This window comes from Hyperolius riggenbachi, chromosome 5 (assembly GCF_040937935.1).
Source record: "Hyperolius riggenbachi isolate aHypRig1 chromosome 5, aHypRig1.pri, whole genome shotgun sequence".
NCBI lineage: Eukaryota > Metazoa > Chordata > Amphibia > Anura > Hyperoliidae > Hyperolius > Hyperolius riggenbachi.
In genome coordinates, this window is record NC_090650.1 from 271,700,580 (window position 1) to 271,716,811 (window position 16,232).

Below are 16,232 nucleotides of genomic sequence, written 5' to 3' on the forward strand. Positions count from 1 at the left end.
TGTCCAGGACAGAAGATTATCAACCACAATCTTTAAACAAATCAGCTGGGTACATAATGAAGGTTATTGCCCTGGGATAGCTTAGTAATTCATCCATTTGTGCTAACACCGTACTGCAAGAATTTGTTTGAGAGCATATTTGCACACACACGGAATGGGTTGAACATGTGCCAACATGTCAAAACATGGCAGGTGACTGCATGGAGAAAGTGTCTGCGTCTTTGTAAATCCATGGTATTTAAAAGATATAATCTAAAGCTTATGAAAATGGATTTGTTCACAGGTGTACTCATGTATTTAGTGTCTGATACAATGGGATACTAGAAATTGTATAGAAAGCAGTATTGGACATTTCCGCTGATGCCTTTCAGAGCATTGCAATGTCAGAATGTATTTCTATTGATCATGCAAAAAATGGTGTGAAGATCGCATGCGGCATCCAAAAAATGTTGGTACTGCTGCCCAGACTTTTCCTAGATGCAAATTTTGCATCTAATGGAAACTTCCCCATTTGAAATGCCTTGCTATGCGAATTTGTGTGCATCATATCCACACAAATTTGCATCTAGTAGAAACGGTCCCTAAGTTAAGAGAATGCTGCTTATTTATTTATTGTATTTATAAAGCGCCAACATATTACGCAGCGCTGACTCACGATCTATGGAAACCTGCAGTGAGTAATACAAGTGAGTGCTGAGCTAGTCAGCACTAACACACGTGTGTGTGTGTGTGTGTGTGTGTGTGTGTGTGTGTGTGTGTGTGTGTGTGTGTGTGTTTTGTTTTTTTCTAAGCTTTGGGTCAGCATTAAGATAAATAACTGATTCTCCATAAGTGGATCACTCCACCAGCTTCAACAGAGATATGTCTGCCCCAGGTGATGCCAAAAAAAAGTTAAGCCCACCATTTGCTCCATTATAAAAATCCTATTTGGCATAACTGTTCAGGGTGTTTAATGGACATTATGAGGTTTGTATACATGGTTTTTAAACTTTTCCAATGCAAATAAGGACATCTTAATTCTGCTAAGATAATGTGCCTAAATACTATAAGGTCTTATTTTCTTCAAAATGTTCCTTGTCTAACAGGTCTGCCAGCGGCTAGGCATAATTGAAGTGGATTACTTTGGCTTACAGTTCAGTGGCAACAAAGGGGAGAACTTATGGCTGAATCTGCGAAACCGAATATCCCAGCAGATGGACGGCTTAGCACCATTTAGAATGAAGCTACGAGTCAAGTTCTTTGTGGAAGCCCATCTTATTCTTCAAGAGCAGACCAGGTATTTGTTACTGGTACTGAAATATTGCTGTAGAAGGTGCCAGCTTAGCTGTTTTAATATGTATGCACTGCTGACTGTTTCTTCTTGCTGCTTTTTGTGTAAGACATGGTATGATTTCTGATGTTTTTATAGTAGAAGTCTGACCAATCTCTTGTTTAGATCGTGCAAAGAGCAACTGTAATGCACCTAGAACCCCCTTTTGTTTTTTCTCTTTAATTGGTTCAGAGATAAATCTGGACATTTCCAGTACAGTCCTATCTGGTCCTTTCAGTTTTGTATCAGTTTTCCATCAGTTTTACCTGACTGGACCATAAATGCGCAAACTGTTACAAAACTGACTGGACTGTACCGGAAATGTACAGATTTATGCGTGGACACATGCATAGAATCGCATATAAAACTGATGCCAACGGTCAAAACTAACAGGACTGGACACTTATATCTGAGTCAAATATTAACTCCGATTCAACAATGTCTAGCTCTGTATTAAGAAAAAAAAATGTATTGGGAATTTCCCGTCTGAGGAGGCTGGAATGGTTCAGATTGTTTAGAAAGATATGAAACCGCCACCTGAAAGGGTCTGAAAACTGACAATAGTCCAGTGCTGCGGCAAAGTCCGTGCAAGTTTCTGGCTGTTATTGGAACAAAACAAATGAGGTAAGTCTTGTATTAAGATTTTCTGGTAAAACGAGTACAGCTGTCTTGTACAGTACATGTTCCTGGCACTAGCAGAAATGTTTCAGTACAGCTGAAAATAATGCAGTTAGCTTTGTTCAACATGTGTGCTTTGTTTTGTAACCCAAGTACAATAAAGCAAAAACTTTATTTTACCAGTAACATTACACTAGTTGCAGCTGAGCGATGTGCCCTGTAGTAACCTCGCATAGCAGACTGTTATTAGAGGTCATCCACAACCACACAGTACAGCAGAGCAGGAAACTCCCCTCCCATTAAACCAGCTCAGCTTTTTCCAGCGCTGGGCGCCAGATAAGGCACTTTTTTCTTTTTCAGGAAGTAAGTTGCGTTATACATGCCTGAAACTTCTTTCTGTTCAACTTTTGTGTTAGGTTATGTTTTTTTTGTCACTGTATATATTTAGGACCCTAAATTACAGGTCTTTGCTGTAAGCTGTTTGTTTTAGAATGGTATACAGGGAAAACGGTAGGTTAAAGTGTGTCTTTATCGTGCATGAATAAGTGAGAGCTTGAGTGGATTTACAAATATGAAGTGAGCAGTGATGCAAGTAACTTGTAACAGCCACATCCTCTGCCTACCTTTTCAGCACGTGACACTCCATGAATGGCACTTGTCGTCGACTGCTAAACTGCTCGACCAACAGTTCAGTCGTCCATGGAAAAGAGGCCTAAATGAGGTGCATTTCTTTTAAAGAAAGGGCATATATACAATAAAAATTTGTATACCCCTTTTTTTTCTGTCATTTAGCTGGATGGCATCTTGCCTAACCACAGGTTAAAGTAGGGGCCTACTCCCTTCCTTGCAGGTACAGTCCTTGGCACTTCACAGCTGGAGTGCCAAGGTTAGCCATCACTGCCTTAAAGGATACCAGAGCTGAAACCGGGAGAGCTGGCATGTATTGAATGCATACCGACCGCTCCCCCCGTTCTCCTCCTCCCCCCCCCCCCCCCCTCCTCCTTTCTCACCTAAATTGCAGCTTGTTGTCAGGAATAATGCAGGGGCCTGTGGCTAGGAGCGCAACAGCATATGTCGTGCGCAGAGCGCTTCTGGCCGCAGGCCCCTGAGCACTTCCTGGCAACCAGGAATGGGCGGCAATGGCAATTTAGGTGAGAAAGGAGCGGGATGAAGAGAACTGGTATATATCCAATACATGCCTGCTCTCCCTATTTTTAATAAGTTTCAGCTCTGGTATCCTTTAACCACTTAAGGACCAGGGCTTTCTGCAGTGATCGGTGCCGCGTGGGCTCTCCAGCACCGATCAGGATTGAGCCAGGGCGATCAGACAACCCCCCCTTTTTTTTTTTTTTTTTTTTTTTTTTTTTTTCCCCCCACTAGAGGGATGTCCTGCTGGAGGGGTCTGATCGCCGCCGGCTGTTTGTGATCTGCGGGGGGGGGGGGGCTCTTCAAAGCCCCCCTCTGCAGCGTTTTTAGCGCTCCCTCCTTCCCCTTACCTCCCTCTCCCTCCATGGGCTGCGCAGGACTGATTTCCGTCCTGCGCATTGAAGTATAGGCTTCAGCCTATTATATGCCGGCAATCCCCAGCCAATCAGAGGCCGGGGATCTCCGATCTACGTCACGGCGCTGCTGCGCAGCAGCGCCGTGTGATGTAAACAGCGGGGATTTCTTCCCCGCCTGTTTACAGTTCGCTGGAGAGCCGCGATCGGCGGCTCTCCGCCTGTTCACGGAGACAGCCTCCGTGAACTGGCATGTTTCCATGCTATACCACTAACGACCCGCCGACGCCTATGGGCGTTAGGCGGTCGTTAAGTGGTTAAGGCACATGTGTCGAACTCCAGGCCTGGAGGGCAAGATCCATGCCAGTGTTTAGGATGGACTGAGAAAGAAAGGAATGTGTTCTACCTGATGGACCACACCTTTCCTGATTCAAACGCATCAATTTGAGCTTTATCAAAAATGTCTGAGGACATACCTGCTTTAAGGGAACCAGAGGTGAGTGATTTTGGAGGCTGCCCTTTAAAAAAAAAGTGCAATTTGTCTGGCTGTCCTCTTGATCCTGTGTCCCTTTTTTACCTAGACCCTGAACAAGTATGTAGATCAGGAGCTCTGACTGAAGTTTGACAAGATTAGCTACATGTTTGTGTGTGCGATTCTCAAACTACTGATGCCAGAAAGATCAGCAGGACTGCCAGGCAACTGGGATTGTTTAAAGGGAACCAGAGAGGAACGAAAAAAGAAAAAGCTTTTATACATACCTGGGGCTTCTTCCAGCCCCATAAGCCTGGATTGCTCCCACGCCGCCATCCTTCTGCTTCCTGGATCGACGGTACCGGGTCCCGTCAATTCCGGCGGACACGGCCAATTGTCCGCATCACAGGGGCTCCCTCCATGTATGTACGCGTGAGGCTGCGCGGTAGGCAGCCTCACGCGTACATGGAGGGAGCCCTGTGTGATGCGGACAATTGGCCGCGTCTGGCGGTCATGACGGGACCCGGTACCGGCGGATCCAGGCAGCAGAGGACGGCAGTGTGGGAGCGATCCGTGCGTATGGGGCTGGAGGAAGCCCCAGGTATGTATAAAAGCTTTTTTTGGGGGGGGGGGGGGGGGGCTCTGGTTCCCTTTAAAAAAGAAATATGCAAGCCAACATATCACTCTCTCACCACGAGTTCCTTTTAAAAGGGGTACTACCACAGCTGAAGGCAATTCAACTTTAATGTGACTGGCAATAGATAGAGCTATATTGGTTTTTGTATGCAGCCCCACATTTCAACATTAGTGCTTTTAATTATAACATTTCTTTTAGCTGTGAAGTTTTCACTACGATAAGCTACTTCATTTTGTGTATAGCTAAATCTGTATGAAGCTTTACTTGTGCAAGTGTTCTCTGCAGGAAGTCGCATGACTTCACTGTGTAATGCTGGTGTAACTACAGGTCATTGACTCCGAGTAACCTCCTGTAATAACTGCTTGCTGGAGATGTAGAATATAGATTGCTGTAACTGGAAACCCTTTCAGTTGGACGGCAGCTCTTGTTTCTATGCAGAATCAGCAACGTCTTCCCCCTTTTTTTTTTTTTTTTTTTTTTTTTTTTTTTTTTTTTTACTCTGGCTAGTGGTGTGCTTGGCAAGAACTAAAATTCTGGCAGCACAGCTCTAAAACATAAAACAAAGTTCATTTTTAACATTTTCATTCAGCAACCCGTAAATATTACTTATAGAAGCCATAATAAAAAAAATACAAAATCAACACAGTGCAATCCCCACCAGTGGTAGAAAGAGTGCTGACTGCAGGGTGATCCTAATTGATGACCCAGTGTGACACTTACACAGATGTGTGTTCAATCAGAATATACTGAGATTTAAAGTAGAACTCCAACCAATTTGTAGCATGGGAGACCATCTTATTGACCTTCTTTACTTAGATTGCAGCATAACTTTTCCATGGAGCTTTGTAAAACTTGTAGTGGAAAAATGTGTTTGATCTGACAGCCCTCGTTCAGTCAATGGGCTGTTTCCATTTAAATTTTTTTTTGTTTGTTTTTTTTCCCTTGTGGAAAAAGTGAACGTATATTGCAAGGCTTCGGAGTCGGGGCAATTTTGGGGAGTCGGAGTCTGAGCCATTTTGGGTACCTGGAGTCTTAGTTGGAGTTGGAGTCATGGTTTCATAAACGTTGGAGTTGGAAGATTTTTGTACTGACTCCACAGCCCTGGCTGCATACACATGACCTGTCTACCACTGGAGGATGTTGGTTAACTGTAACAGCTTGCATGCAACCTATTAAGTACTCGTCCCTCCCACTGCGAAGAAGTCAATCCTCCATGGGAGGGGCCTAACACTAACTAACTAAATCCTAACCTATGTATATGCATAGCCTGGGTGCGCTACCAAGTAACTTGGTAGCGCACCCAGGCTATGCATATACATAGGTTAGGATTTAGTTAGTGTTAGGCCCCTCCAATGGAGGATTGACTTCTTCGCAGTGGGAGGGAAGAGTACTTAATAGGTTGCATGCAAGCTGTTACAGGAAACCAACATCCTCCAGTGGTAGACAGGTCATGTGTATGCTCGGTGTGTATTTGACCCCACAAGTGGGGCTTGCACTCTTTTGCAGGTAGGCACTAGTCTGTTTTTTAAGTAGCGCTGCTCATTTCCTTGCTATGTACTAATTTAATTCGTTTTTGGTCAGCTACTCCCACTTAACAGCCATGCTTTTGGTGTGTATGCAGAGCTTCTGTTTGGGTTCAAGGTGCGTTTGTAGTTCCTGGGGGGGCTCAGCACATCTCTGGAGGCCATTCGGAGGCGGCCTGGTGTTGCGCTGATCCACCTTTTGCGCAATTGCTGCTGTATGGGTTCTATACTGCTTATTGTAGTACAAAACGATTGCGAGCCATCAAATTGAATTACAGTGGCATAGCGGTTGGCAGGGCTGTGGAGGCGGTACAGAAATCATCCGACTCCTCAGTTTATGAAACCTCAGACTCCAGGTACCCAAAATTGCTCCGACTCCTCGACTCAGACTCCTTAGTCTTATTTTTACAGTGGTTATGGATTTGGTTCAAAAATCATCCAACTCCTCAGTTTGTTGAAACAACCGACTCCAGGTACCCAAAATTAGCACCCTTGCCAAGCTAGTTCCCTGGTTTGAATACCAGCCAGGACACTATCTGCACGGAGTTTGTATGTTCTATCTGCACAGAGTTTGTATGTTCTCGTGTCTGCACGGGTTTCCTCTGGGTACTCCGGTTTTCTTACAGATAAGTGAATTGTCTACCCCCTAAATTGGCACCAGACAGACACATGACTATGGAAGGGATTAGATTGTGAGCTCCTCAGAGGGACAGTTAAAGAGACTCTGAAGCGAGAATAAATCTCTCTTCAGAGCTCATAGTTAGCAGGGGCATGTGTGTGAGATTTATTCTCGCTTCAGACTCTCTTTAAGTAACATGACAATATAATCTGTACAGCGCTGCAGAAGATGTTGGCGCTATATAAATACTAAATTATAATTCTACATAAACTGCCTAGGAATTTTCTCTTCTTCAAAAGCGGGTTAACTATCAGAATCTTTGTGATACAGGCTATTGAACGTATGTAGACAATTCTGCTATCCAGTTTGTATTTACCAGATGTACAATAAGCTACACCCTATCCTCTGACCAAGAAATGACATGATTGTTTTGTGGGCTGGCACAGCTGCTTTGAAGCCATGGCAGTAAAAGTTGCGCTTGGCTGCCAGTGTCTGGATAGAGACTGTGTGATTAGAACGTGCCTCTGTAATGTGGGGGAAAGGTTACTATAGTACACACAAACACGCATGTAACTGGAGAGCACCAGGTGCACAGAGCCTCACTCCTCCCTTTATTGTGGCGGCTTCTCATGTATCCTCTAAAGGCAGCATTTCCTTTTGTGTATTTCTTCGTTCAAATACAAGCCAATTACATGTGGAACTCATTGGTGGTTTATCTGACTGCAGTTGTGCTGAACACTTGGGGATCTGAGGCATTGTTTCCATGTACACTTCAAGTGGAAATAACGTTTCTGTACCATGTATTGACCAGCTGATCCGGCCAGCTGATAATATTCAGCTGGCCCGATCATGCCGCTCGACCCGCGCCGGCGGACAATGGCAGGGAATCGAGCGCTGATTAGGAAGCGCCGGCGGGGACTAGCGGCAATCGATCCGTGCGGACGCGGCTGGGGTCGACCCGTGTATCCCCAGCATTAAACAGTATTTTATAATCCACTGCATTGCACAGGGGCAAGTTGCCTATGGCCACATTACCAACAAAGGAGCTTGTTTACCTTTTGCTGACTTAATGCTCTGGATGACAGTAATTCACCAGTGATATGGCAATAAGCAGCTGTGGCTGACACTGCCAAAGACTGCAGCTGAAGCCAGGGCCAGCCCTAGACTTTTTGCCGCCTGAGGCAAATTTTGAAAAAATTGCAGCGTTGCAGGAAGTGACGTCAGTGGAGCGCATGCTGGAGCGAGTAAGAGGTGAGTCCTCCCCGCCCGTGCCTCTTACGAGTAGCGGCTGCTTCTTAACTATTTAAGGCTGGAGGGGAGCGCAGATCGGGGGACCCAGGCGAGGGAGGGGGGTCTGACCCCCCTCCCCGCCTCTAGGCCCAATAACCCCATCCTGCCCGCTACCCCTCCAGCTCGGCGGCCAGCTCTCTGCACCCACGGACGGGCGGGTGCCGCCCCTAGAAAGGTGCCGCCTGAGGCAAAAGTTTCACCCCGCCTCATGAGCGGGCCGGCCCTGGCTGAAGCGTGCCATGGACATTTCACCACTTGCAGCAGCTCTTGCTAGCTTTAGCTTGAACCATTGTCATTCAATGATACTTCATGTTATAATGCTAAAAAGCCCTTTTGTAAGCACTCCATAATGTATGTGAAATATACCTGCACTGTAACTATTATATATTTTCACTGTACTGAACCTCGCACCAACTATTGCTGCAGCTCTTAGTCCCAAGTTCCACAGATGAGCAATGGACAATACCAAAGATGCAGGGTCCCTTCTCCCCAGAAGACACCCCATAATATATATTGAGGTCAGTCATGTGGGCAGTTGAACTGTGTGCTCAGCCAGCAGTTACCAATCAGCAATGAGCAGTAACCAAGCAGCAACTAGCATTTACCAGGCAGCAGCAAGCAGTTGTGAGAGTTTGACAGGCTTTTCACTGCCTATTAACTGCTCGTGGGAAAGGGCCCTAAGAGATGTAGCAGAAAGCAACTGACAGCAGGATGAGGTTTAATGATGCCCATTAAGGATCCAGTTTCCCAAAGCTCAACTATCCGATCGTTGTGATCAGTCGGAAACTTTCGTTCAGGTCCATCAACAGAAGGCAAAAAAATAAACAAGCAGTGTTTCGATGGGTCAGTCGTTCGTCGAGCGGTGCCATTAGCGGTATTCAATTGATCAATCATAGTCAGTAGTTTCGGAGATTGTGCAGTGCATGGCGGATAATGTATCCTTGTTTGTTACCTGGTTTAGAAGTGAGCTTTCTTGATGCCCTGTGTCCCTGTATGGTAACAGTTTACTAAATCTTTTATTAAAGATACAAATCTCAGTCAGGTACATCTTTCTAGAATATAAACTTTTTTTTTTTTTTTATAATGGAAGTCTTAGTATCTGGCCCTGCATGAGTAAAGACCTGGAAATCTTCAGAAGTGGTTAGCATGGCTACCAGCTTTCTGCCTTAAATTTCCCAGGGTAAAAGGAATAGTGAAATTGTACATGCTTGTATTCTTCTAAAAGAATAGTGGCTCTTATATTCTGTCCTGTTAGGGTAAGGATAACTAGGCATTAAAACGTATCTGCACCAATCTATATTGTGAGCCGGTTTTCACCAGCGTACAAAGCAGCCTTGATTGGGGAATGTATTTTCGTTTTCCTGTAAATGCCTAGCTGAATCTCTCAGCTAATTTTCTACTGAGGCAAGAGTTAAACTTTTAACTTGCTAGATGAGACAAGTGTGAACACATCTTTATGTAGCGATGAATCACTTCACAATGTGGAGTGTTACTGAGACTCAAGACTCGCCCACCCAGAGCTGCAGCAGTTTACAGACACTATTGCTGTAGCTTCAGGAAGATGAGCTGTGGAGATGATTAAGGAAAGAAACTATTAAACTTTCAGTCTGCAATGAGGTTCATAGACAGCAAACTATCAGGACCATGGTCCTGTCACACTATGAGCGGGTTTTCACCACAATATCAGCCACACAGTCCCCCCTGATGTATTTGAGAAAAAGTAAAGATTTCTTCAGGGAAAAGGGGTATCAACTGTGTGCATGTAATTTAAAGTGCCAGGAAATGTCTTTAGCTCAGCGTGAAGCCAATAAACGGCTCACCCTCCTGCAAAAAAAAACAGCAGCGTTAATTACCGTTCCCCCTTCCAGGCCGCTGTGGACTGTGGGGTAAGATGTAATTTGTCTGCCAGCTAGCACTGGTGGATGGATTCTGCTGTTTTTTTAAATTTATTTATTTTTTGATGGCGTCCAAATTGCAGCCTATGGTTGGGCCTGGTGCACCAAAATTTCCTGTGCCCTTTTTTTTGTGGGAAGTTCAATCCTGGGTTGAAGTTCCTCTTTAAGCTTATGTTGGTTATTTCCAGATTTTATAACAATAGGGCTCCAAGGTTTTGCATATGTTCTACTATACTAGAATGCCTTAAATGGACACTAGTTTTTATGAAGGCAGCAGTTACCTAAAAGTGGGATTATACGCCCAAAACTAAAATTTCAGAAACTACTTCGTTAAATTTGAGAACATTATCAAGCATTTCCTGTGTGTAAGGACATTTTATTCTCACTGCAGAGAGCATCAGAAGCTTGCTTATGTCTGGTTCATAGGCAAATATAATCATTGCCTGCAAAAATCTCCCTGACTGTCTTCTCTGCCCCCCTTCTTCTGCCAAATAGACACATTGCCCTGGCAACAGCTGAGTCCCATCAGCAGAGAAAGAGGAGGGCAGAGAGCTTCAGCCAGCCTTTTTACACACAGGGAATGCTTTAAAATGTTCTTTTACGGAACTAAAATTAGTAACTGAAAGTTAAGTTTTGGGGCGTATTATCCCACTTAACCCTTTTGCATAATTGCCCTATAGCAGGGGTCTCAAACTCAATTTACCTGGGGGCCGCAGGAGGCAAAGTCAGGATGAGGCTGGGCCACATAAGAGAATCAATCAATCAATCAATCAGTAGCTCCCGCGCAAATTCCCCGCCCCATTACTTGCATTGATTTTTATTTCAAAATCAAATTCACACTGAAGCGAACTATTTTGCCCATTTTACCTTATAGTTCACTTCAGTGCTCCCATTACAAGTAATCTGCCGCGTCCCCGCCGCAAAACGAGGGCTGCAGAGCCCCCAAATCGCCCGAGGGGCAATCCGCCGGCATTTCCTGGAAGGGGCGGAGCTTTCAGCTTCATCTCTGCCCCTCCTGACGTCAATCGTGGCGCATCGCCGCCTCTGCCCGCCCCTCTCACTCTTCCTTCACAGAGAGGGGCGGGCAGAGGTGGCGATGTGCCACGATTGACGTCAGGAGGGGCAGAGATGAAGCTGAAAGCTCTGCCCGTTCCAGGAAATGCCGGCAGATTACCCCCCCCGGGCGATTTGGGGGCTCTGCAGCCCTCGTTTAGCGGCGGATTACTTGGGAGCATAAAAGCGAACTATAAGATATGGCCACGGCTGGAGGAGGAGGAATCCGATCTGGACCTTGTTTTTACTTGGATTCCTAAAAATATTAATAGGGTCTACAATTTATCGTCCCATCCATTGATCAAACCAACCCTAAAATCATTGCTCGGGATAATTAAAAAATGGCAAGAGAATAAGGGGGTTCTCTCCCTTGACAACTTTACGAGATAACCCAGACTTTCCCCCAGGTCTTGACCCAGCTTGGTTTGGCAAACATAATATAAGTCGGGAAACTCGCTTCATTGATGTTAGAGGTAGCCGTGTTCTGGGAATTAAGTCGATTTTTGAAAGTAATAATGAGGTTAGCTTATGGGGTTCTTCTCAGATACACAGTTTTACTCAAAAATGGATTTCACGGTTTGTCCAGAGGGTGGAACTGAATAATTTTGAGAAACATCTTTATCTGGGGAAAAAAATGAACAAATCAATTTCTAGTTTATACTCAGATATCTGTGCTGCAGATTATGGCTGGGACCTCCCGGCATACTGTAAGAAATGGGAAAGAGAGCTGGGGGTCAGTCTGGAAGTAGCTTGGCCACAAATATGGGCAAATAATTTTAAAATTCAGGACCCAAGGTTACAATTGATACAATTTAAAACAATTGGTAGATGGTATATGACACCACTTTGTGTTAGCAAGTTTGCAAGGCGCAGGGTGATGTGCTGGAGATGTGGACAGGGGGATGGAGATACTCTGCACATGTGGTGGGGGTGCCCGATTGTCAAAAAATTCTGGGATATTTGCCTCCTGGCTGGGAAACTGCTAAAAGAAAAATTTGAGCTTACACCAAAAGAAGCAATCTTTAGTTATACAGATATGGAAAAAAAAAAAAAAAGAAAGCCCTGGATGCCAACTGATCAAAGAATATGGCACAATAGTGGCTAAAAGCATTATTGCTAATAATTGGAAAAATCCGGCCACTTTGGATACAAGGGAATGGTTTGTTGGGATGGATGAATTATGTATGAATGAGGGGCGGGGACATGCAGCCAGATGTGAAGAAGTGTGGAGAAGCCTCACAACTAACCTTAGTTAGGTCATCTGAAGGGGTGGCTGGGGAGGGGAGAAGGGCATGGGAGAAAAGGGCATGTGTAAGAGGGTGTGGTTGTATGGGTGAAGGTTGTGTTTTTGAGAAGGATAGCCAAATACCAGGCTCAGCAACAGTCGTCTAATGATGAGGTAGGGTGTGAAAAAGACTTGTATGTAGCTTCTACCAAACCATGATGATCACACAATTCAGTTCAGGGGTACGGCAATAAAATAGTATTGCTAATGCCACATGTAACTGATTACTCATGAATTTGGGTCTGTGTGCTGAGTTTGAAAAAAAAAAAAAAGCGAACTATAAGTAAGCTTTTGCCGGCGAGGGCCACAAAATATTGTATCGAGGGCTGCAAATTGGCCGTGAGTTTGAGACCCCTGCCCTATAGTCACTGAATTTTATTTATTTTTATTTTTTTCTTTGAGGCATCTTACAGTAGACATTTTGCGTTTAGTTGTCTTTCAGTAATCTATTATAACTTGCCATACGGTGCTAGATTATAAATTCCAATTAAGCATGTCTTGCTTCTAATATGGTATCCTCCTTGACTAGGCAATGAAAATGATTCAGTGGGAAGGTATAAAATTAAAGTCCTGGTCCACTCATTTGGATTATTCATTGTTCGTGAAGATGAATAGAGGAATGTTTGATTACTCACAAAATGTTATCTGATGCAGCTGTGCCAGATAAATTCCCATTGGAAAAGGCAGTCACAGGTCCCAGTCTAAGGCCACATACACACTTCAGACCATAGTCTTTGGAAAATGAAAGATCACAGACCAATCTTACCACCCTTCATGTAGTATGAGAGCCATACTTTACACAGTCTATTCTATGGAGCTGAAATCCACATCAGGAAAAAATCTTTGCAAGATGCTGCACACACAGATGCTGTACAGACACAAAAGATCAGTATCTGCAAAAGATCTGTTCCTGCCAAAAATCCATTCCTGCAAATTGCAATGATAGTCTATGAGATCTGCAAAACATCATACACACATGATTTAACTGACATTCATCTGCAGATCTGAAAATCCATCCTGGTGGATCTGATCTGCAGATGAATGTCAGTTAAATCATGTGTGTATGATGATCTGCAGATCTCATAGACTATCATTGCAATTTGTAGGAATGGATTTTTGGCAGGAACAAATCTTTTGCAGATACTGATTTTTTGTGTCTGTACAGCATCTGTGTGTGCAGCATCTTGCAAAGATTTTTTCTGATGGGAAGTTCAGCTCCATAGAAAAGACTGGGAAGGTATGGCTCTCATACTACATGAAGGGTGGTAAGATTGGTCTGTGATCTTTCATTTTCCAAAGACTATAGTCTGATGTGTGTATGTGGCCTAAGCACGAAGTACAAGGGCCCTTCACATGAAGACCATTATGTTGCAATGGACTAGATCATTGCTATGTAATGATAATCCTATGGGGCTTTCACATCACCTGGGTTTCAGCAGCTTCTGACACAGTAACACACAGCATGCTGTGCGTTAACCGGGCAAAACCTTACTTTAAATCTTGATACCACACTTATTTATGACAGTTAACCGTGTTAAAGCTGCTGCATCTTTTGCTTCTAAAAGAGACCAGTTTGTGTTTTTGTTTTTTTGTTTTATGTAACATTTACACCACCTTCTTTGAATCGTATGGAAGTGCAATCATTTCTGTTTTGGCACAGCATATGGCCCTTTTTTTTTTAGATCCTCCCCCTGGGAGGTTCTGTTTTTCTAATAAATATTTATGTAAACCAGTTGTCCGAACAGGATGTCTGCCTGCTTGTTTGACAACTGCAATATTTCCAGGAGGCTTGTTTTTCAAGTCACAACTGTACATTCACAGCATTTGCACTGAAATGACTTTTCAGCTCTAGAGCAGCCAAGGTGTATTACTTACTTTCTTTTTTATACTCTGTTTGCACTTATCATATCTTTCAGCTCATTGTGACCATAGTACAAAGAACAATAGGCTGCAGCAGTTATGAGCTAATGGCAATGCTTAAGTCAGTTTCAGTGGAGGTAAACTATTGGAAGCTGAGGGATTTATGCATCTAAGGCTTTTGAACTATCTACTAGGTTAAAAGATGAAATGATGGCCTCTCTGTTTTGCTGCTGTCAGCCCTGGTGAAGTCCCTGCCTGAGACTATGGCTGGGCTACTGCATATGCGCAGCTATGGTTGCGAACCGCCTCGGTCATGCTCCTTTGGCTGGGAGCGTTCTGCACTTGTGCAGTTATAAGTCTTAACTGAGTTGGTGCATAGCTCTCCCTGACTGGAGCACGAACAAGGAGGTGCACGGGTGCTTGCGAAGTGGCCCTCCGCTTTGGACCGCAGACTCCACAATGACACAGATGGACTCCAGTGCTGGGTTTCAGATGCCAGCTTTCCCATAGCCCTTCTGCCGCACTGGTGAACAGGCAGCCTAGGCATATATGGCTGCCACAGATATTGACACATTTATCCTCACAGACGTTACTGCTGATGACAGTTCCATAATGAATACTGTATAGAGACCTCTTTTCTGTGCAAGTTCCAGTAAATGCCTCCATACTCATTGGACAGCTCTTCATCTTGCATTTATACTGCTAAGGCAACAATGGAGTCTCTGAAATCAAGAATTTTCCATTTCTTAGATTTCAAAGCTTGTCACTAGATTTAATCCCATTTAAGCCTGCCTTTTGAATGCTATAGAAGAAACGTAAAGGGACATGCCCCTGAAAGAAGCAGGAGCTGAACTTGTCTGCAGTGGAGGCTTGGCAGAGCATCACCAGATACTCAGCACTTATCTATGAGTCTTTGAATCGCAGAAGTAAAGCAAGCATTGCATGCATGGGAAATGCAGAAAAATACCTGCCATTACTTTGTCCCAAGCATGATGGTGCTATGTATAGAAACTGTTGTAATGTCTGCAGAGTGAAACTAAAATATGTATATGCTGGAACTGCAAAATCTAGAATGTGCACTTTAATTATATCAGGATTGTTTGATTTAAAGTGGACCTGAACTCAGAACGTCCTCTCTGCTTTAAAAGATACGCAACAGTATAATACATTTTAAACAAACCTTTCTTTGTTACAACTGATTAACCCTGCACTAAATCTGCAGTGTCTACTTCCTGATTAATGGAAGCAGGCATATTGTTAACAGCCTGTGCTTTCAAATGAGCTTATCTGCCATCTCTGCAGTCATGTGACACATGAGGAGAGAAAAGATTACACACAAATGAGGGTGAATTAGACAGGCTAAACTCTCTAAATACATACAGGGTGCATTTCTCTGTTTTCCTTCTGTCCTGTGCAAGAGTTCAGGTCCACTTGAAAATTTTACAGAAGCAGAGGAGCAAGACAAAGAAAAATGTCTCCGTAACAAACATTATTGCGGGCAATGTGTCTCGAAAAATTGTACAAGCCAGACAAAATAGAGCACATTGAATTTCAGTTGCTAATCCAGTTTCTTGCTGGCGTTAGTCATGTACTTATCCGTTTCACTTTGAATACAATGTTGAAAAATGCTGGCATGGACACAGCTCGCCTCCCCCTTTTTTTTTTTTTTTTTTTTTTTTTTTTTAATTTCTTTTTTTTTTCCCTCCCTTTGTAACAGGATACATGAAAACTTATATGATTAACCCATATTGAAACAGACCAATGTTGTTTATGTTTTTCTCACTGATAAAATATGACTATTTGTATGCTAACATCATGGAACGTTATAAAAGACTTTTTTTTTTTTCCCCCCTCTAAAGTTATAAATTAGGATGATACCATTTATTGGCTTACTAAAAATGAATAAAAATAAGCAAGCTTTCGGCCTTGCAGCCTTCGTCGGCCTTATATCCTGTTAACTAACAGGATATAAGCTAGAGAAATGTGTAATAGGTTGATATGTTGTCACGAAAATAATTAGATAAGAGACTGAACCATGGCTATATGTTTCTGTGGATCTACAATCTGTTGGGGGAGGGGGGGGGGGGTGGCGCGCACGTGGGCAGGCGTCCCCTTCACATGCTGGACTCTCTCCTGAGGCAGTCTTATCACCCACACATCCTGTCTTCAAAG

At 43.7% G+C, this 16,232-nt stretch overlaps 1 protein-coding gene across 1 annotated transcript in view; it reads left to right on the plus strand.

The window, feature by feature from the left end:
- MYLIP (myosin regulatory light chain interacting protein) overlaps nucleotides 1-16,232 on the plus strand; it is a 42,038-nt gene that overhangs the window by 14,504 nt on the left and 11,302 nt on the right. The window contains exon 2 of the mRNA XM_068236932.1: nucleotides 1,086-1,276. Within this exon, the coding sequence (XP_068093033.1) occupies nucleotides 1,086-1,276 (191 nt within the window). The remainder of the gene's footprint in view (nucleotides 1-1,085; nucleotides 1,277-16,232) is intronic.